The 22,098-nt window shown below is 47.1% G+C and overlaps 1 gene segment (V, D, J or C); it reads right to left on the bottom strand.

Moving 5' to 3' along the window:
- Positions 1-5,373: 5,373 nt before the first annotated feature.
- LOC140479512 (Ig kappa chain V-V region MOPC 149-like) overlaps positions 5,374-22,098 on the bottom strand; it is a 41,294-nt gene continuing 24,569 nt past the window's right edge. Inside the window, 1 exon segment of the V gene segment in view lies at positions 5,374-5,406. Within this exon segment, the coding sequence occupies positions 5,374-5,406 (33 nt within the window).

Raw genomic sequence — 22,098 nt, 5'->3', positions numbered from 1 at the left:
TGGGCTTCCTCCCACAGTCCAAAGATATGCACCCCAGTTGAATTGGTCATGTTAAACTGCCCATAATGTTCAGTGCATTAGTCAGAGATGTGTGCGTTGCTCTTTGGAAGGTAGGTGTGGACTGGTTGAGCTGAAAGGCCTGTTCCCATCCTGAAAGGGATCAAATCCAGTGATAGTGCTGGATCCTGTGGTTGCTAGACTGCTCTGCAGCAGGTTATGGTGGAAACATATAATTGATCACATCATCACCGATCTGCCTGCTGAGGATACACCTCTCCATCTCAAATATCAGTAAGAACGTTCACTGCACAATGGGGAGCAAGGGCTACCTTCACATTTGGCAGACCCTCCTCACCATGATATGCCGCCCCTTGAGGACTGAATGGGACAGAATTTAAACAGATTGAATAATTAACGATGATGTGGCCATGAGGGGCAGAGGGCCATCAGCAGCAGCAGAATCATACCCCGGACAGCGCATACAGTCTGGAACTTCACGCCCACTGTGCAGTAACCATCACGGCCCGACATTCATCCCACGGTACAGTAACCACCACACCCCGACATACCTCCAACTGTACAGTAACCATCACACCCCGACATACCTCCAACTGTACAGTAACCACCACACCCCGACATACCTCCAACTGTACAGTAACCATCACACCCCGACATACCTCCCACTGTACAGTAACCATCACACTCCGACATACCTCCCACTGTACAGTAACCATCACAGACCGACATACCTCCCACTGTACAGTAACCATCACGGTCCGACATACCTCCCACTGTACAGTAACCATCACACCCCGACATACCACCCACTGTCCAGTAACCATCACGGTCCGACATACCTCCCACTGTACAGTAACCATCACACCCCGACATACCTCCCACTGTACAGTAACCAACACACCCCGACATACCTCCCACTGTACAGTAACCATCACACCCCGACATACCTCCCACTGTACAGTAACCATCACGGCCCGACATACCTCCCACTGTACAGTAACCATCACACCCCGACATACCTCCCACTGTACAGTAACCATCACGGCCCGACATACCACCCACTGTACAGTAACCATCACGGTCCGACATACCTCCCACTGTACAGTAACCATCACGGTCCGACATACCTCCCACTGTACAGTAACCATCACGGTCCGACATACCTCCCACTGTACAGTAACCATCACGGTCCGACATACCTCCCACTGTACAGTAACCATCACGGTCTGACATACCTCCCTCTGTACAGTAACCATCACGGTCTGACATACCTCCCACTGTACAGTAACCATCACATCCCGATATACCTCCCACTGTCCAGTTACCATCACCGACCGACACACCTCCCACTGTCAGCTGCAGACTTGGACTGAGAAAATACAGATGTAATTTTATCTGGGCAGTTGCAATGTGATGTGTTTTAGAAGGTGTAATGCAGGAGAGAAGTATAAAGTGGATGGGAAAACTACTGATTGCATCAACATCTGAAGGGATCTAGTTGTACAGCTCGACAGTTCCCTGAAAGTGTTAACATGGGTGGATAGGGTGATCAAGAAGACTGACGGCAAATTTGCAGGCAGGCATCAGAGCATGCAGTATGAAAATTAGCAGGTCATATTGCAGCTGTAGAGAAACTTAGTTCGGGCACATTTAGAATACTGTGTACAGTACTGGTTGCCACACCAGCAGAACGATTTTGAAGTATTGGAGAGGGTATGGAAAAGTTTTACCAGCATGCTGTCTGATTTGGAGTCTATTAGCCAGAAGGAGAAATTGAACAAACATGGTTCGTGTGCACCTGGGCATCATTGGCTATGGGGCTACCTGATAGAGATTAACAAAATTATCAGAGGTATAGATAGAAGGACAGTTTCCGCCCCCCCCAGAGTAGAAATATCAACTACTCAGGACCGTAGGTTTTAGGTAAAAGGGAGAAAGTTCAGGAGATGTGATAGGTATTTCTTTTGCTGTTCTAGACAGAATGTGAAAGTGCCTGGAATCCACGGATAGAGGGGAAGAAGCTAATTTAGCAAGGTTTAAGAGGGATCTTGGCACAAGTATGAGTAAGTAGGGAATAGAATGACATAGAAGCAATTGGAGCAAAAACTTTTGATTTAACTTTAGAAGGGCATCATGTGTCAGTGCGGGCCTGCTGGGCTGAAGGGCCTGTTCCTGAGCTGGACCGTTCTTTATGTCAAGATGTGAGCCCGGGGGTGGCGAGAAGCTCACTGAATGATTACTGATTACCAACAGCCATATTATTGTGGATCCCTCCCCTCATCAACGTGTAGCTTCATATCCTTCCCCACCGTGGGGAAACTCAATATTGAGAATTTGATATGAATGTCTGAGCTGGTACCTGGTGACGCCATCTTGACCCTCGCTCCTGCGTCATTCTAACTTGGATACCAACGTCTCGGGGGAAACTGCACTGACAGAAGCTGCATGTACTTCACACCCACCAATGCTGGCATCTGACACATGCCAGCCTCACCATGCCATCCCAGCACATCTCTGACCCACTGACACCACGCTTCTCTACTTCAATGCTGCAGCTCAGGCTGCACTGACAACTCACATTGTAATGCTGCTCCAAGGACACTGTGCGCAGGGACCCACACCCAGCTCATGGGCTGTCCCTCTGGGCTGCTCACTCCGTGTTTGTATACACTCACTTTGAACTGACTTCAATGCTCACAAAATTATTGCCTTGCCTTACCCTGCCTTTAGCAGCGTTTCCCCTCAGCCAGAGCTACCAGGCTCACCTGTCTGCTGTATTGTCTTGGTGTTTAGCAGAGATAAAAACCAGGAAGCTTGACATCATTGTCCACAGTCAGTTACTGTGCCCAGCACAGGGAGTCAGGGGGAGCCTCAGATCCCAGTTCGGGAGCTTGGACATGGTCTGTCAGCCTCTCATGGTTGGTGGAGTCAGGATCCTTCTCCTGTGAGGGGGTGAGGAGATGAATGTTAGGCTGCCCCATATCCCTCTTAGCTCTTTGTGCCCTGGTGTGGGATAGTTCCTTAAGGAATGTGAGAATCACCAAGGAGGATTAGTGAAATGGCAGTGGTTGGTACAGCTGTTAGTGCTGGGACAGTTGGGGGAAAGTTGTCGAAGTGCCCTGAGTGAGGGAGTTGGCAGCACAGACACCAGGCAGAGTGGGCAGAGGGGCAGAGAAGAGATTAGAGAGAGACTGAGAGAAGGTGCTGCATTCACTGAGGGTGGGAGAAGTGGAGATGATGCCACTTACCCTGGTAGAGGGGAAAAGGTCACTGACCTCCTTCCTACACTGCTGGGCATTCACCCAGAAGGCTGGAATCACACTGACCCAGGGGTCAGCCTCGGACCAAGCTGGAAGGGTCTGGTGTCATAGCTTCCCCTGCCAGCCCTGGAGGAAGATAATGTCCCTCTCATGCATCATGTCATACACCAGGACCAGGGGCTTGTCCACAATGGGGAGCCCCAGTTTTACCCCCTCTGCCATGTCCAGGCCAGATTCGGATTCACAATTCAAGAGTAAAATGACTTTTTAAACATGGCTCCTGGAAACAGGGAGGCCGGTGCATTCTGGGATATCCAGTCAGAGGGCAGCTGTTATGACGAAGGGGAAAAATCATTGTGTTAGTATCAGATGAGAGGAAGACCACGCGGGCAGGGAGAGTAGTTAATGAGGCTGATTAGGGATCGTATCATGAGAAAATGCACTTCACCTGGTGGAGAGTAACCCTCCATGAAACCAGATGAAAATGATACTTGACCATATCATAAGATGGTTTAGGCCTCTGTCTGTCTGAATCAAAACAGGGATGAAATATTGGGAGAATTATACAGGAGATTAAAATCCTCAAAGAAGGGGTAACACAATGTTCCAGACTGTTAAAAGGAGCCGGGGAAAATCTCCAGCCTTATATTTACCTACATTATCCAATCCTCACTGGATGCAGCAATGCTGCCGGAGGACAGGAAAATGGCTAATACTGCAACTTTGTTTACTGTGGAGCAAGGGACTGAGTGAATAGGTCGAGGCTGGAACTCTGAGAGTGAATAAACGGTCACTGAGGAAGTCCCAGGGACTCCAGGACAGTCGGTCTGGATTTGGTCAAGGAAGATCGTGTGTAATTAATCTGACTGTCGGTCTGAGGCACTAACCTGTAACTGCATGTGAATTACTTGGATTTGACGAGAGATCCCATGGCAGACTGTTCAAAAACAGAAACTATGGGGTCTAGGTGAATGAAGCTCTGTGCCCAGTGCAGGGAACATTTTAGACAAGACACCTTGTTGCTAGGTCGTTACTGCAACTTGATCCAGTTCATTCAGAAAGAGAAAAAGGACAATGTGCAGATTGTTGAACAGGCCCCTACACCTGGGCCTGAGGCAGGAGCCCAAGCTCCAACACACTGGCCTCACTTCACACCAACCTTCACACAGTGCGGGGTCATGAACTCCAGCCATCAATCCCTCTGGGACTGGGACGGAGTGAGGGAACAGGGACAATTGTATATGAGTCAATAAGGAGTAAAGCAAGATGGAGAAGGTGTGTTGGAAAGGGGTTCAAGGAGGAAATATACTTTGTCCCACTTCATACTGACATTGTCTACGTGTATTACAGAATGAACAAAACAACACAGTGTGAAGATAATCATATCACAGGTGACATGTCATTGGGGTGTGATAAGCATCCTAGTTCAAAAGCTGTTTTCCCTCCCTCCCCCCGAAGAGGAGAGAGGCATGGGAAAAGAGAACTAACAATTCAAAATAAAAGCTCTTCACGTATTGCCATCATTTAATATATTAATGTGAGAGGATTAGAGACCCTTGACAGTGAGAGTGTGGTGGCTCAGAAGCTAAAAGGCAGACAGCAAAGAGCAGCATTATTCCTTCTCAGGGTGTTAATGTCATTGGAAAGCCTCATATTTATGGCCCATCTCCAGCAGTTCGGACTGTGTTCTTTGCTGAGCCAGATCATGGGGCCGTTAAGGATGAATCATGTCACTGTGGGACTGGAGTCACAGTCTGGGTGATGACTGGATTCCCTTGCCTAAAGAACATACATAAAATGACATTGAGTTTCATGGTTTTTGTTTGGACATATCCCTGCGCCGTCCTTCCCAGATATTAAATTGCTCACCACCGCCCTCTCCAGGACAATTAGGGAAAGGCAACCAATCGCAGACACATCAACGCTTGCCCCATCCCAGGAGAAATCAAAATAAATGAGGGGCAATTCAAATGATTGACCTGGGGGAGGCTTGAATTAATCTCTTTGAAAGACTGGAGCCTGCTTTTTCAGATTACAAGTTGGAGTGCCCCAACGATTGGCACATGGGATCAGGCACAATATGAATTGCAAAGGTCTAACAAACGGTTACAAAAACAATGTCACCAAACTGCAAAAAAAAAACAGTTTATCATGAAGAACTCAAGAGACAACAGAAAGCCATTAGTGGGCGTAAGACTGTAATGCAGATGTTGTTGAATACACCAGAAATACAATTTAAAGCGATTGGGATAGAGCAGGGCAATGGGATCAATTGAGTTTCTCTACTGAGAGTTGGCAAGAAGCGTTCCTGCTTGTAATGACTCATAACGATAAATGATGAAGTGCAGCTCAAACAATGTACTGCAGCGGGTAAGAAAGGATGGCGAGTGACATAAATGCTTAAAGTTGGGAAAATTTTCAGAATAAGACATGGGAAAGGCCACTGGGAGTTTGGAATGAATATTGAGAGTGAGGAGATGGAGGAGAGAGTGGCCAGGACAGCTGTACTGAAGAATGGTTAAGTCACATCTGGAATATGGTGGACAGTTAGGGGCTTCTATGAGGGGCAATGCAGAATGGTGCAGGGATAGGGGATCGAGGTTACAAGGAAACACCAGAACAGGATCTCGAGGATGGAGGGAGGGAATTCTGATATTCAAACTTCCTTAATGAAATCAACACAGTAAATGTCGATTTTCTGTCAATGATGGCAAACAGAAAGGCAAAATGACACAGTCTGTGGTCAAACACCAGGGACAGGAAGGAGATCAGGAAAATATTTTGATGCAGAGATTGGAATTTAGTGTGTGCTGATAAACTGAGTCCACCATCCAAAATGGGACAGAATTACTCCTTGGAAATTGAACAGGTCTGAAGCAAAAGAGTAAATTATGATCAAATAGTTATTTGAGAGTATTGTGGAAGCTTTTGGGTTTTCCCTCATCAGGGCAATTGCAAAACCACCAATCGAAAGAGAAAATCACAACATTTATATTGCATGAGAGGAAAGTGCTGACAGGTCAGCACGAACACACTAGTTTAAATATTGTTTCCCTTCGCTGTGGCATTTCTTGCAAATTGTCCTGATGCGTGCAAGACAAAAAGCTCCAATAAAATGTTTTGTTTTTCAGCAACACTCAAATTAGAATCAGTTTGGAGAGAAAGTTAACCATGAAAATTGATCTGAATTTAGCAGAGACCACCTTAAGTTCACCTTGAACTTAATACAGCAATTATCAGGTGAAATGTAATCACGGAGCTGATCCACTCCATCTTCCACCAGTTTGATCATATGAATTCTACATCATTTATTTTGATTTCTCTTGGGATGGGGAATGTATTGACCTGTCTGCTATTTATTACCTTTCTCCAATTGCCCAGGAGATGGCAGTGGTGAGCCATGAGTTTATCGAAAAGGATCTGACAGTGGGACAAGATCATGTGCTGCTGGGCCTGAGTACAGCCAACTCTCAGGAGAATGAGCTGTGACACAAGGGAAAACCTGGGAAGATGGAAAGGCACAGGCAGCCTGGCTAGGCTGCGGAGGGGCAGGACCAATTTTTATGAATGAGCTGATATCCTTCCGAGCTGAGATGCAGACTCAGGCTTTCAGGGAAGCAGTTTTTATTTTTTTCTTCTTTTCTATAACCCCCACAAAGCTGCCTAACAATGGTGGTGCATAGTTTTTCCCCAGCACCCACATTGTGTGTGTGCAGGTGTGAGACACAGTGAAAAATTACAAGCGCAGAGCTCACTCTCTCAGCGGAGCAGGTAACGGCTGTCTGGAGGTGTTTTTTTTTTAAGTCACGGTATAGTCCAGTTATTGTTTTTTTAACGGCTAAAATTTAAAGTTGTTTTTAAGCGCCTAGCGGACCCAGAAACTGGTGTCGCGCTATCTTACCTGGGAAGGTTTTTTTTCTTAGAAAAGCGCGCAGGCGAGGAACCCGAGGCACTACAGGGGTAGAGCCTCCCACCCACCCTCATCCTCTCACCTAACAATACGACCCGTTGTGATAAGCAGGTAAGTGCTGCATTTTGCTTGTTTGTTTCTTTAGATCTAGTTTTTAAAGTTTAACTTTTAGAGGGATGGCAGCGAAGGCAGTGCAATGTTCATCTTGCAACATGTCTGAGGTGAGAGAAGCCATTAGCGTCCCTCCTGATTACACTTGCAAGAAGTGCACCCATCTCCAGCTCCTCCAAGACCGTGTTAGGGAACTGGAGCTGAAGTTGGATGAACTGCGGATCATTCGGGAGGCAGAGGTGGTCATAGATCAGAGCGTTAGGGAAGTAGTTACTCCGAAAGTTATAGAGAGATGGGTGACAGTGAGGGGGAGTGGGAGGAAGCAGCCAGTGCAGGGACCCCTGCGGTCATTCCTCTCAAGAACAAGTATACCGTTTTGGATACTTGTGGGGGGGATGACTTACCAGGGGTAAGCAACGAGGTTCAGGCCTCTGGCACGGAGCCTGTCCCCGTTGCTCAGAAGGGAAGGGTGGAGAAAGGTAGAGCGAATATTATTGGAGACTCAATAGTGAGGGGCACAGATAGGCGGTTTTGCGGGGGCGACAGAGACTCACGATTGGTATGTTGCCTCCCAGGTGCAAGGGTACGTGATGTCTCTGATCGTGTTTTCCGGGTCCTTAAGGGGGAGGGGGAGCAGCCCCAGGTCGTGGTCCACGTTGGCACCAACGACATAGGCAGGAAGAGTGGTAAGGATGTTAGACAGGCTTTCATGGAGGTAGGTTGGAAGCTCAGAGCTAGAACGAACAGACTTGTTGTCTCTGGTTTGTTACCCGTGCCACGTGATAGAGAGTCAAGGAATAGGGATAGAGAGGAGTTAAATGCGTGGCTACAGGGTGGTGCAGGAGGGAGGGATTCCGATATTTGGATAACTGGGGTTCTTTCTGGGGAAGGTGGGACCTCTATAAACAGGATGGTCTACACCTGAACCTGAGGGGCACCAGTATCCTTGGGGGCAGGTTTGCTAGTACTCTTTAGGAGGGTTTAAACTAACTCTGCAGGGGCATGGGAACCTGGAGTGTAGCTTTAGGGTACAGGACCTTGAGTGTAGGGAGGTTAGGAACATGGCATCGATCTCGAAGGAGGGTGCCTGCAAACAGGAAGGTGGCTTGAAATGTGTATACTTCAATGCCAGAAGTATAAGAAATAAGGTAGGTGAGCTTGCAGCATGGGTTGGTACTTGGGACTTCGATGTTGTGGCCATTACAGAGACGTGGGCAGAACAGGGACAGGAATGGCTGTTGCAGGTTCCAGGGTTTAAATGTTTTAGTAGGGTCAGAGATGGGGGTAAAAAAGGGGGAGGTATGGCATTGCTTGTCAAGGATAGTGTTACAGCAGTAGAAAGGGTGATGGAGGAAGACTTGCCATCTGAGGTAGTTTGGGCGGAGGTTATAAATAGGAAAGGTGAGGTCACCCTGTTAGGTGTTTTCTACAGGCCTCCTAATAGTCCGAGAGAATTAGAGGAAAGTATTGCGAGGATGATTCAGGAGAAGAGTGAAAGTAGCAGGGTGGTTGTTATGGGGGACTTTAACTTCCCAGATATTGACTGGGAAAGCTATAGCTCGAGTTCGTTAGATGGGTCTGTGTTTGTCCAATGTGTGCAGGAGGGTTTCCTGACACAATATGTAGACAGGCCAAAAAGAGGTGAGGCTATACTGGATTTGGTTCCAGGTAATGACCCAGGCCAGGTGTTAGAATTGGAGGTAGGTGAGCACTTCGGGGACATTGACCACCACTCGGTGAATTTTACTCCAGTGATGGAGAGGGATAAGTGTGCACTGCAGGGCAACAGTTATAGCTGGGGGCAGGGAAATTATGATGCGGTGAGGCATGACTTAGGACGCGTGGATTGGAAAAACAGGCTTCAAGGGAAGAACACAAATGATATGTGGAGATTGTTCAAGGAACAGATAATGGGTGTCCTTGATAAGCATGTACCAGTCAGGCAGGGAGTAAAGGGTCTTGTGAGGGAGCCGTGGTTTAACAAGGAATTGGAATCCCTTGTGAAAGGGAAGAGGGCAGCCTATGTAAAGATGAGGCGTGAAGGTTCAGTTGGGGTGATTGAGAGTTATAAGGTAGCCAGGAAGAATCTAAAGAGAGAGCTAAGAGCAGCGAGAAGGGGACATGAGAAGTCCTTAGTTGGTAGGCATGGGGAAAACCCAAAGGCTTTCTATAGGTATGTCAGGAAGAAAGGGATGACTAGGGTAGGTGTCGGTCCAGACAAGGATAGTAGTGGGAAGTTGTGTGTGGAGGCGGAGGAGATCAGTGAGACACTAAATCAATACTTTTAGTCAGTATTCACTCAGGAACAGGACATTGCTGCCGATGTGAATACTGAGTCACAATTAATTAGAATGGACGGCTTTGAGGTATGTAGGGAAGAGGTGTTGGAAATTCTGGAAAGGATGAAAATAGATAAGTCCCCTGGGCCTGATGGCATTTATCCTAGGATCCTCTGGGAAGCTAGGGAGGAGATAGCGGAGCCATTGTCCTTGAATTTTATGTCGTCGTCGTCTACGGGAATAGTGCCAGAAGACTGGAGGATAGCGAAAGTGGTCCCCTTCTTCAAGAAGGGGAGCAGGGATAGCCCGAGTAACTAAAGGCCAGTGAGTCTCACTTCTGTTGTGGGCAAAGTCTTAGAGAGAATTGTAAGGGATAGGATTTATGAACATCTGGATAGGAATAATGTGATCAAGGATAGTCAGCATGGATTTGTGAAGGGCAGGCCGTGCCTCACAAACCTTATTGAATTCTTTGAGAAGGTAACCAAGGAAGTGGACGAGGGTAAAGCAGTAGATGTGGTGTATATGGATTTTAGCAAGGCGTTCGATAAGGTACCCCATGGCAGGCTAATGCAAAAACTACGGAGGTATGGCATTGAGGGTGCATTAGAGATTTGGATTAGGAATTGGCTGGCTGGAAGGAGACAGAGGGTAGTAGTTGATGGTATAGGTTCAACTTGGAGCGCAATTACTAGCGGTGTTCCACAAGGATCTATTTTTGAACCATTGCTGTTTGTCATTTTTATAAATGACCTGGTGGAGGGGCTTGAAGGCTGGTGAGCAAGTTTGCGGATGACACGAAAGTCGATGGAGTTGTGGACAGCGAAGAAGGATGTGGCAGGTTACAGCGGGATATAGATAAGTTGCAGAGCTGGGCAGTAAGGTGGCAAATGGAATTCAATGTAGCTAAGTGTGAAATCATTTACTTTCGTAGGAGTAACAAGAAGATGGATTACTGGGCTAATGGTAGACTACTTGGTAGTGTGGATGAGCAGAAGGATCTTGGTGTCCATGTACACAGATCTTTGAACGTTGCCACCCAGGTAAATAGTGCTGTGAAGAAGGCACATGGTGTACTGGGCTTTATTGGTAGAGGAATTGAGTTCCGGAGTCCTGAGGTCATGTTGCAGTTGTGTAAGACTCTGGTGCGGCCTCATCTGGAGTATTGTGTGCAGTTTTGGTCGCCATATTATAGGAAGGTTGTGGAGGCATTGGTACGAGTGCAGAGGAGGTTTACCAGGATGTTGCCTGGCATGGTAGGAAGATCGTATGCGGAAATGCAGAGGCACGTGGGGCTTTTCTCATTGGAGAAAAGAAGGTTTAGGGGAGATTTGATAGAGGTGTACAAGATGATTAGGGGTTTAGATAGGGTTGACAGTGAGAACCTTTTTCCGCTAATGAAGTCAGCTGTTACCAGGGGACACAGCTGTAAATTAAGGAGTGGTAGGTATAAGACAGATGTTAGGGGTAGATTTTTTACTCATCGGGTTGTGAGTTCATGGAACGCCCTGCCAGTAGCAGTGGTGGACTCTCCCTCTTTAATGTCATTAAAGCGGGCATTGGACAAGCATATGGAGGTTATTGGGCGACTGTAGGTTAGGTAGGCTTCAATCGGCGCAACATCGAGGGCCGAAGGGCCTGTACTGCGCTGTACTTTTCCATGTTCTACGTTCTTTATTCATTTTCCACCTCCAGGAAGAAAGGGAATACCTGAGTGGCCAGTGACAAGCAGTGTCCTTCACATCAAAAGTCAATGCTACGTGATCAAAAGGTGAAGGGGAGGGCAGGGAGTGAATCAAAATAGAGTTGGGGGGGAAATAAAACACTCCACACTCCACAGTGCCCACCTCTTAATCGTACAGCTTACACCGTTACTGACCATAGCTCCGTGATTGATGAGGCCTGCCTCAGGAGAACATCCACAGAAAGCTGCCTCCGGTGTGTCTGATGTGTCTGTGTGTCTCTCAGACGTGACTGAGCAGACAGCAAGGGTTTCAGCAGCAACAAAGGTGTTACTCTAGTGCCCCTCCCACTTTCACCCATCGACTTACAAACTCTGCTGGGGAAAGGGCTCAGGACCTGCCATCGCCTGCTTCAATGTCCCACACCCCAACCCACCCCCACACCCAATACACACACACACACACACACACACACACACACACACACACACACACACACACACACACACACACACACACACACACACACACACACACACACACAATCATCATCTGTTCACCATCTCTCTCCCGAAGGCACTGTCTCTGGTTGGGAAACACCTCCAGCCTCCCCAAGTCGTCTTGTTCCTCCAATTGTGAGCTTGGATGGGGAAGCAAGGCAGGCTATTGGACCGGGAGGTGTCAGCCTGGTCTCAGTGGGGAGCATCTCCCCTCACACTCACAATGTAGCAGATTGGGTGGATGAGCCATTGGAAAATGCAGGGTTACAGGGATAGAGTCATGGTTTGGATCTGGGTGGGATGCTCTTCGGAGTATTGGTGTGAACTCATTGGGGTGAATGGCCTGCTAAGACATTGTTCAGATTCCATCATTACATGATTCTATCACTGAAGCAAATTATCCAGGCCGAGAGTGCAGTGCAGTGCTGAGGGAGTGCAGCACTGTCAGGGGGTCAGTACTGAGGGAGTGCAACATTGTCAGATGGTCAGAGCTGAGAGACTGCCGCACTGTCAGGGGGTCAGTACTGAGGGAGTGCCACACTGTCAGGGGGTCAGTACTGAGGGAGTGCAGCACAATCTGAGTCTCAGCACTGAGGGAGTGCAGGACTATCAGACGGTTCAGTACGAAGGGAGTGCTGCACTAGCAGACAGTTCATACTGAGGGGTGTTGCACTGTTGGTGTGTCAATACAGAGGAAGTGTAGCATTGTCAGAGGTTCAGCACTGAGGGACCGTCTTCAGATGGGATGTTCTGATGTCTGCCCTCTCGAGGGCAGTGGAATATGCCACTGAATTTTAGACGAGCAGGGCACATCCCCCTGGTGTCCTGGTCTAAATTTATCTCCCAATCAGCATCAGTGAAAACCTGATTCTCGACTCATTGTCAGGCTGCATGCTGGGATCTTGCTGTGTACAATCAGAAGTGAGGGGCATTAGTCATTCTAAGGTAGCAACAGGTGCGACACAAATGCAAGTCCTTCTTTTAGATTGCAGTCTACAGATCCTGACCATCGCCCATTGTCAGAGCACTGCCATCTTCCAGGGGTCATAGGGTCATGAGTAGCAGCCTCACCCTTGATCTCAGCCCAGTGGAACCTTCTACATGGACACTCAACATGATTCCTTCCAGGAGTGTGTTGATCCCAGTCTGCTACAATATTCTCGGATGAAGTTCTCCCGATCTGTGAGTGATTGGGGGTTTGTTTAAGAGATATTGAGATAAAGGACTGATGTCCTTTCGGGAAGAAAATCTGCTGTCCTTACCTTGTCTGGTCTACACGTGACTCCAGACCCACAGCAATGAGGTTAAGTGTTAACCACCATATGTAATGGCCGAGCAAGGCCTCAATTCTAACAATCGCTGGGAAGTCTCAGAAACAGAATGAAACCTGATAGGCCACCTGGCATCGACCTTGGCACCGGAAACAACATCAAACACAGCCCTGTCTACCCTGCTCCATCCTCCTTACTAACATCTGGGGGCTGGTGCCAAATTCAGGACAGCTGTCTCAGAGACTAGTCAAGCAACAGCCTGACACAGTCACACTCAGAGAACCATACCTTACAGACAATGGCCCTGACACCACCATCACCATCCCAGGATATGTCCTGGGCATATCAGCAGGACAGACCCAGCAGAGGTGGTGGTGCAGTCTTTATCATTTCACGCGCGAATTTCAGGATCAAGGAGGATATGTTGGAGCTGGGCAAAACTGGTTAGGCCACAGCTGGGGTACTGTGTGCAGTTCCAGTCCCCACACTATAGGAAGGATGTGATGACACTGGACGGGGTGCAGAGCAAGTTGCCTGGGATGGACCATCTCAAATGTGAAGAGAGGATCAGGTTATTTTCTTTGGAACAGAGAAGGTTGAGTGGGGCTCTGACAGAGGTGTATAAGGTAATGTGGGGGATGGACAGGGGGAATGGAAAGGAGCTGCTCCCCTTAGTTGGAGGGTCAATAATGAGTTGGGTCACATTCAATGTGAAAGACAGGAGCTTTAGAGAGGAGTTGAGGAAAACCTTTTTCCCCCAGAATGTGGGAGTCTGGAATGTACTGCTTGGGAGGGTAGTTGAGGACGGAAACCTCACAACCGTTTAAAAAATACCTGGATGAGCACCTGAAATATCTGAACATTCAATGCTTGGGGCCCAGTTCTGGAAAGTGGATGGAGAATAGATTTAGTTTTGCCTTGGTGGGTCAGACATGATCAGATGAGGGACCTCTTCTACACTGTATGATTCTCTGATTCTGTGAAACCTCTGCCTGATGACCACATACTGTCCTCCCTCGGCTGATGAATCAGTCTCTCCTCCATGTTGAACAGCATTGGAGGAAGCTCTTAGGGTGGTGAGGGCACAGAATGTACTCTGGATGGTGGACTTCAATGTCCACCATTAAAAATGAATTTTAATAAATGTCCAGTCTTTTGTTGGGTTTACTAGGAATTGGATACAAAAGTTCAAAATGATGCTTTTGCCAGTTAATGTCTGAAGAGTTGAAATCCCTTCAAATGGTAGGGATTAGAATTATTTCTCTTGTCTTTCAGGCCGTGAGAACTCTCAGCCCAAGCTGACCCTGCTGCCCCCTCCCATGAGAAGGTCAATGCCAAGGGCACTGCCACCCTGGTGTGCCTTGCCAATCACTTCTATCCCGATGAGCTGGAGGTGCAGTGGAAGAAGGACGGTGCAGTTAATTCGGACGAGGTTCAGACCAGCAACTACCTGCGAGCTTCAGACAGCACCTACAGTGTCAGCAGCCTGCTGACCCTCTCTGGGTCTGACTGGGAGTCCAACGTTCGCTTCCCCTGTGCCCTCACCCACGTGACCCTCCCCTCTCCCCTCAGCAAGAGCATCAGGAGATCAGAATGTGTGTAGAGTGTTTGAGTCAGTCCACAGAGGAGACATAAGTTCAAAGAGAACAGGGCTGAGCTGGCAGGACAGAGGTCATTGTCAGAACTGGCCTCGGGGACACTTCTGAGGTCAGGGGTTAAGGCAGGTTACTGTGACACTGTAGAGAGAGCTTCACTCTGTACCCAAACTCGTGCTGTCCCTGTCCTGGGGGATTTTGAAGAGGACCGTGTGGAGACAGCTTTATTCTATATAAGACCATAAAATCAAAAGACGTAGGAGTGGAAGTAAGGCCATTCGGCCCATCGGGTCCACTCCGCCATTCAATCATGGCTGATGCGCATTTCAGCTCCACTTGCCAGCGTTCTCCCCGTAGCCCTTAATTCCTCTAGACAACAAGAATCTATCAACCTCGGCTTTGAAGACAGTTAGTGTCCCGGCTTCCACTGGACTCCGTGGCAATGAATTCCACAGGCCCACCACTCTCTGGCTGAAGAAATGTCTCCGCATTTCTGTTCTGAAATGACCCCCTCTAATTCTAAGGCTGTGTCCACATGTCCTAGTCTCCTCGTCTAACGGAAACAATTTCCTAGCATCCACCTTTTCCAAGCCATGTATTATTTTGTACGTCTCTATTAAGTCTCCCCTTAATCTTCTAAACTCCAACGAATACAATCCCAGTATCCTCAGCCGTTCCTCAGCCGTATCTTATCCTGTCCCTGTCATGGGTGTCTTTCGTGTGAACAATATGGAAAAGGCGATACTCTGTATCTAACCCTATTCTGTCCCTGCCCAGGGGGACTGTTTGTTGGCGATGGTGCTGGCTTGTAAGACCAAGCATAATCTTTCAAAGATACTGAAAACTGTCAGCTGTATAAAAACCATGTGAACCTCAGAAGTCTCTGCTTCTGTAAACCAGATCTCCTTCCTGCTCAGCCACCAGTTCCACCTTAAGGTTTTGCCACTGTTTAAAGAGACAGGATTCTCAGGTTATTGAGAAAATCTCCACAAGTGTTTTCCTCAAGCTCCATTGTGGCTGTGAATTTGTGCAGCTTCCTCTGTCTGGGCTGTTAATTGCAGTCTGTTTTCTGTCAATGTCAATCTGGAAAAGGGAATAAACATGAAGCAGTTTAAGTCTCTGTCTTGTGTGTACTTTGGGAATGGCCCAAGCTGAAGCATCAGGGAAAGGGTGTGTGAAGTGAAACCCTCCACCCTCAAGGCACGGAACATGAGGGGGAGAATAGAGAGGGCAATGGGGTCCCGGGAGCAGGAGGGCAATACTACAGTTAGGGCCAGAAGGAGCACTTTCAGCAAGATTGCAGGGTCTGAGAAAATCATCCCCAATAAATGGGGAAAAGAAGAAAGATCTGTTGGAGTTCAGAAAGATTGAAGAACGATGCCGAGAGTGAGCTGAACTCAGAGTGGAGATTGGAAAGGACCAAACCCAGAGTGGGGAGGGTACCTTTCATTCCATTAGCCCCCATCCACCATGGTGGTGCTCTGAAGGGGCAGTACCCATCCTGAATACTTGTGCCTGATGGTGTACGATGAATGGGGAAGAGCCTGTGTCCACACGTGTGTGGGTGGGGAACAGAGAACATATCAAGTAGACCCCGTTATATCTCATTCGTCCATCAAACCCACTTGGACCAGCCCTCTCCAGTGGAGAACGAACTGAAGGGGTTCACAGGGGGAACTCTGTGATGGGAGGGCTATCCAAACCCTGGAGTGTAAGGGTGGGCTCGCTGGGCACTCAATGGAAGTGTATCTGAACATAATGGAGTGAGCTCACTCAGGGAGTGTTCAGAGCAGATTGGATCATTGCTGATGGACTGACAGTGGGTCATTACACAGTTGGTCATTTTGAATGTGTTCTGGTCCATATCGGGTCAGGGAGGGCTGAGGACCAGGACAAGTTCACCTTCACGTTTAAGGACCAACAATATTGATGGAGCTGTCTGCCTCAAGGCTTCCCCAATAGTTCCTCCATCTTCCAGCAGAGCATGGCACAAGGGCTGAGAGAGTTCAGGTCAGCTCCCCCAAGCAGTTTGGACAGTGTGTGCTTATAAAGCTGCGATTTGTATGAACTGAGGAGGACGATGTGTCCCTTTGGGATGACAGAACTCCCAGGAGTTGCACAGAGGGATCCCGATGTTGATCCTTTCCCTGGAATAGCAGGTGAAAAACTGCTGCATTGCTCGGGCTCCTTGATGCTACACACCATCAAAGAGGCCTTGATGTCAAGAGCTGTCACTCTGCCCTCACCTCACTCGCATGGTCAGGGAGAGCTCAGTCCACTGACTCACATTTATCTGAATGAATTCCACTTGTTACTGATCAGCCCATCTGACCCTCCAGCCCATCTATATCCTCGTGTCGACTTGTACAGCTTCGGGACACCCCCATTCGGGAGGATCAATAAATGGAAAGCACGAAAACTTTAATTCAGATACTGAAGACAATTACTGGTTTAATACAGAGATGGATATCTTTCATTTGTAAACGGGATCAACATGTCTTTATTGAGTTAAAGTGAGTCAGACGAAACACAACTGTAGTGAATGGATAAATCTACAACAACCCCCACACAGGGTGTTTGGATTGGAGGTTGAGTTGAAAGTATTGGTGACACATCAGGGAGGTGCAGAGATACCTGGAGACTTTGTTCCAGAAGGAACTTATAAGCCTCAGGTCCAGGCAGTCCAATTCCATATGTAGGAAGGGGCAGGAGGGTATGACAATGAAGATGGCAGGTAAGGATTTGGAGAGCACTGTAGGACAGGAAAACGCCTCACTTTTGCTGTAGTTGTGGGTATGCTCGCCGAGCTGGGACGTTGACTTGTAGACATTTTGCCCCCCGTCTAAGTGACATCTTCAGAGCTTTGGAGCATCCTGTGAAGCGCTGTTGTACTGTATCTTCTGGAATTTATTTGGTTCCATTCCTGCTGTTTCCAGTTACTGGTTCCTGATGTTCGTTGCAGTGGTCGATATACTGGGTCTCGGTCAATGTGTTTATTGATGGAGCCCATGGAAAAGAATCACGCCTCTCGGAATTCTCTGGCTGCCCTCTGTTGAGCTTGTCCTATGATCATAGTGTTGGCACAATCAAATTTGTGGTCCTTGTCATCTGTGTGTGTAGCTACTCGGGACAGCTGCTCATGGGGTTTAGTGGCTCGTTGGTGCTCATGGATGTAGATGGCGAGTTGTCTGGCTGTGTGTCCGAGGTGTTTTGTGTAAACGTTGCATGGAATCTTGTAAATTACATCTGTCTTTCAAACGGTGAGTATTGGGCTTTTGTTCTCATGAGTTGTTGTCTGTGTATGGCTGTCAGTTTTTGGGCAGTTTATGAGTGGTTGGAGAAGTCTCGCTGTCAATTCTGTGATGTTTTTACCTCAGGTAGCATGGCTAGTGAGTTAGGTCATGGCATGTCCTCATCACGTTGTTTGTCTGTTAGGCATCTGTGGATGAAGTTGCTGGAATATCCGTTCTTGGCAAAGTCTTTGTAGAAATGTTCTTCTCTTTGGAGGTCGGGAGTGCTGCAGTGTGTTGTAGCCCTTTAGAACAGGCTCCTAATGCAGCTTCTCCTGTGTGTGGGGAGGGATCAGGCAGAGAGGAAGAGTCAGTGCAGCCATTGTGCAGCATCCATTGTCGAGTTGTCCCATTTGCAATCCCACTGCAATGTCATTGTCTGCCCTGACACCAAGCAGATGCTCCCATCACAAGAGGCTCCATGGCCCTGAGGAATGTGAGAGTGAGCCCTGTCCATTCAGCTCGATCATCAAGCTCCAGCCTTCCTGATGTGGTGACAGCCAGGAGAACCCTGGCCATGGGAGATTCCACACACACTCCCTCCCTCCCTGCACGGACAGATGATTCCATGGCCCTGCTTTCTCTCCAAACTGATCCAATTTCAAGAGTTGCTGAAAAAAAAGAGACATTTTGTCAAAACTTTTGTCTTGCACACAACAAGACAATTTGTAAGAAATAGCACAGCAAAACTCTGGAGATCCCAGCGGGTCAGGCAGTATCCATGGAGAGAAAGCAAGGCAAAATGAAATGTTTTCACTAGAAGGATCTTGTCCCACTCAAGTACTATATTCTCAAATGACTATTTGATCCTGATTTCCTCTTTTGCTTCAGGGATTTTGAAATTCTAAAAAGTCATTCTGTCTTTTTTTTACTGGAGCACTATGTTTATCATCATTCATCATTAAGTTCCAATGACTGCATCAAAATATTTTTCCTGATCTCTTTTCTGTACCTGGTATATGACTGCAGAATCAGTCATTTTTCCTTTCAGTTTGTCTGCACTGACAGTAAATCTACATTTACTGTTATTATTTGTTTAAGAATTTTTGAACATCAGAATTCCCTCCCTCCAATGTTGAGATTCTGTTCTGGCCTTCACAGAATCATCGAATCGAGGAATCCCTACAGGGTGGAAGCAGGCCACACAGCCCAGCAAGCTCCTATTGACCCTTTGAAGGTCACCCCACCCAGACCCACGCATCCCCTACCTTATCCCTGTAACCCTGCATTTTCCATGGCATTTTCCATTTGCTATCCTGCACATTTCTTGTGACCCTTGATCCCCTGTCACTGCCCCATTCTGTATTGTCCCTCAAAGCAGCCCCTAACTGTACACCATATTCTAGACGTGAATGAACCATTCTTCAGGGCAGCTGCCATGGTCATTCTCCCCTCCATCTCCTCACTCTCAATATTCAATCCAAAATCATATTGACCTTTATTTCTGATATTGTTTCCAATTGAAAGGAGATCTGTCACTCGGCATCCTTTCTTGAGCGCTGCAGTGTTGTTTATAATATAAACAGTCCTTCAACCTTTATCATTCTCAGAGGAGTTACTATTGAGAAAACCCCTTCCAGCTCTCAGTGGAGAAATTCAGTCATTCCCGTTTCCCTGCTCTATCCCAATAGCTTCCCTTTCTGTGTGACTGTGTTTCTGGTGTGTTCAACAATATCTGACACTTGCCTGCCTCATGCTCTTACACCCACTGATACTTGTTGAGTTCTCCCAGATAAATTGCTGCTCTTTGCAGTTTGGTGACCCGCTTTGATAGCCGTTTGTTCGATCTTTGAGTGTAATTCATTTTGTGCCTGATCCCAGTGTTAATCCGAAGGACACTCCACCTTTCAGTCTGACAAACCCAGGTTCACCCATGTCATGGCTCTATTTCTAGGCTAGGCTAGGCTCCAGTCTTTCAAAGAGATGAATTCAAGCCTCACCAGTTTGATCATTTGAAATGTATCATTTATTTTGATTTCTCCTGGGATGGGCGGGCACAAAAGTGGCTCTACCCTAATTGTCCTGGAGAGGGCGGTGGTGAGCCATGTAATATCTGGGAAAGAAGGCGCTGGGATCTGAACAAAAAAACCTATGAAGCTCAATGCAATGTTCATGAATGTAGTTTGGACAAGGGAACGCAGTCATCATCCGGTCTGTGACTCCAGTCCCACAGTGACGCGTTTCAAACTTAACAGCCCCATAATCTGGCTCAGAACTCAGTCCGAGAAACTAGAGATAGGTAAGAAATTGGCGGCTTGATTTACAATAGTTTATAAAATTGTTTCTTTTAAAAATTATTTAAAATATTTAAATGTATGTTAACCTGAGTGTACAAGGCATAGTTTTAAAATTTGCTGATGGTATGAAACTTGGATGTATTATGGCTCATGAAGAAGATCGTGTCGAACTTCAAAAAAGATACAGGTAAGTTCATGGAATCAGCAGATGGTCGCAGATAGAATTTAATGGAAAGAGACGTCACTGATTCATTTTGGTAGGAAAACGTGGAAAGATAAAACAAACCAAAGGATACAAGTATGGTTGGGTGTAGGGGCAGTAGGACCTGGATATTTATGTGCATCAGCCATAGAAGGAAGCAGGATAGGCAGCTGTTCTCACGGGAGAGCAGCTGATTCAAGCAGATGCCATATCAACATGAACATAGAATACAGCGTGGATGTGAAAAGAATGCTTCCTTTTCAGGGAGAATATAAAAGTAAAACAAGTTCCCTCATTTAAGACCGAGATAAGCAGAGTTTTTTTTTCTTGCATAAGGTCATAGACCTTTGGAACTCTTCTTCAAACATAGAAATGAAACCTCTGAATGTTTGTAGTGAAGAAGTAGATAGTCATTGCTTATCAAGAATCTATCGGCATTAGGCAAGAATGTGGAATAATCAGGTCAGCCATGGGGAGCAGGCTCAAGAGGATGAATCTCCTTCCTCTGCCCCTAATTCGTATGATCGTGTGGCCAGTTCCACCGTTGAAGGATCAGCGCCTTAAAGCTTGTGGTTTTCAATAAATCAACTGAAGTTGCTGCTGGTTTGCGTGGGCGTGAATTGAAGGGGACTTTACCCATAATCCTCAGCAGCCATGCAAGCGCTCTCTCGCCACTAGAGGGCAGCTGCTTCACTGTCCCTGATCAGTAAAACATAAACTGGGACACTGCTTGGAGCTAACAGGCTCAATCTGTACAGACCCATAGAGAGAGAGCACAGTAACAGAAGTAGGGTAGTTATCACACCACAATGAAAATGTCACCATGATAAGAAAAGTACTTCAGTGTGACTTTTGCTTGTCTTCACAGTGTGCTGTTATGTTCATTCTGTGATACACGTAGATGATGTCGGTACTGAGTGACACAAAGTATATTTCCTCTTCTAACCGCTTTCCAAAACACCCTCTCCATCTTGCTTTACTCCTTATTGACTCTGCTACAATTGTCCCTGTTCCCTCACTCCGTCCCAGTCCCAGAGGAATTGATGGCCGGAGTTCATGACCCCACACTGTGTGAAGGTTGGTGTGAAGTGAGGCCAGTGTGTTGGAGCTTGGGCTCCTGCCTCAGGCCCAGGTGTAGGGGCCTGTTCAACAATCTGCACATTGTCCTTTTTTCTCTTTCTGATCATACTGGAATTTTTAAGCTGCAGTAACTTGCTGGCAACGAGGTGTCTTGTCTAAAATTCTCCCAGCACTGGACAGACCTCGGCTGTTGATTTTTTTCTCTCTCTCAGGAGCCTGCTCTGTATTCAGTGCCTGTTATCATTAGTTTGTTAGAGTTCACATGTCAGCTGCTGCTTCCTTGCTGTGATACTGGAAATTAGTCATCAACGTGTCTTGAGATTTAAATACTCCGTCTTCATGAAAGTGGTTGGCAGACTTTTTAACATCATTTAACAAACTAATGATGTGAATGCATCTGTGTTATTTCTGGCTGGGAGCATATAACATCATTGTCCTAGTTTTTGATGGGTCCTCACTCGTGGTACTATCGTTTATAATGTTTCTCTCTCCTTCCGTGTTTTTAAGAGGCTTGCAAACGTGTTATGATGAGAACACCATGGGATAGAGTGGGTAGTTGTTAGAATTCTCATCTCATTATCGTCCAGCTTTCAAAGGGAATGCTGTCGTCTTTGTAATGAGATTGTACTCAGTTTTTATACATATTGTGTTTGGATTTTATTT

This window comes from Chiloscyllium punctatum, chromosome 7 (genome assembly GCF_047496795.1).
Source record: "Chiloscyllium punctatum isolate Juve2018m chromosome 7, sChiPun1.3, whole genome shotgun sequence".
In the NCBI taxonomy this organism is placed as follows: Eukaryota; Metazoa; Chordata; class Chondrichthyes; order Orectolobiformes; family Hemiscylliidae; genus Chiloscyllium; species Chiloscyllium punctatum.
This window is presented reverse-complemented; position numbering and strand designations above follow the sequence as displayed.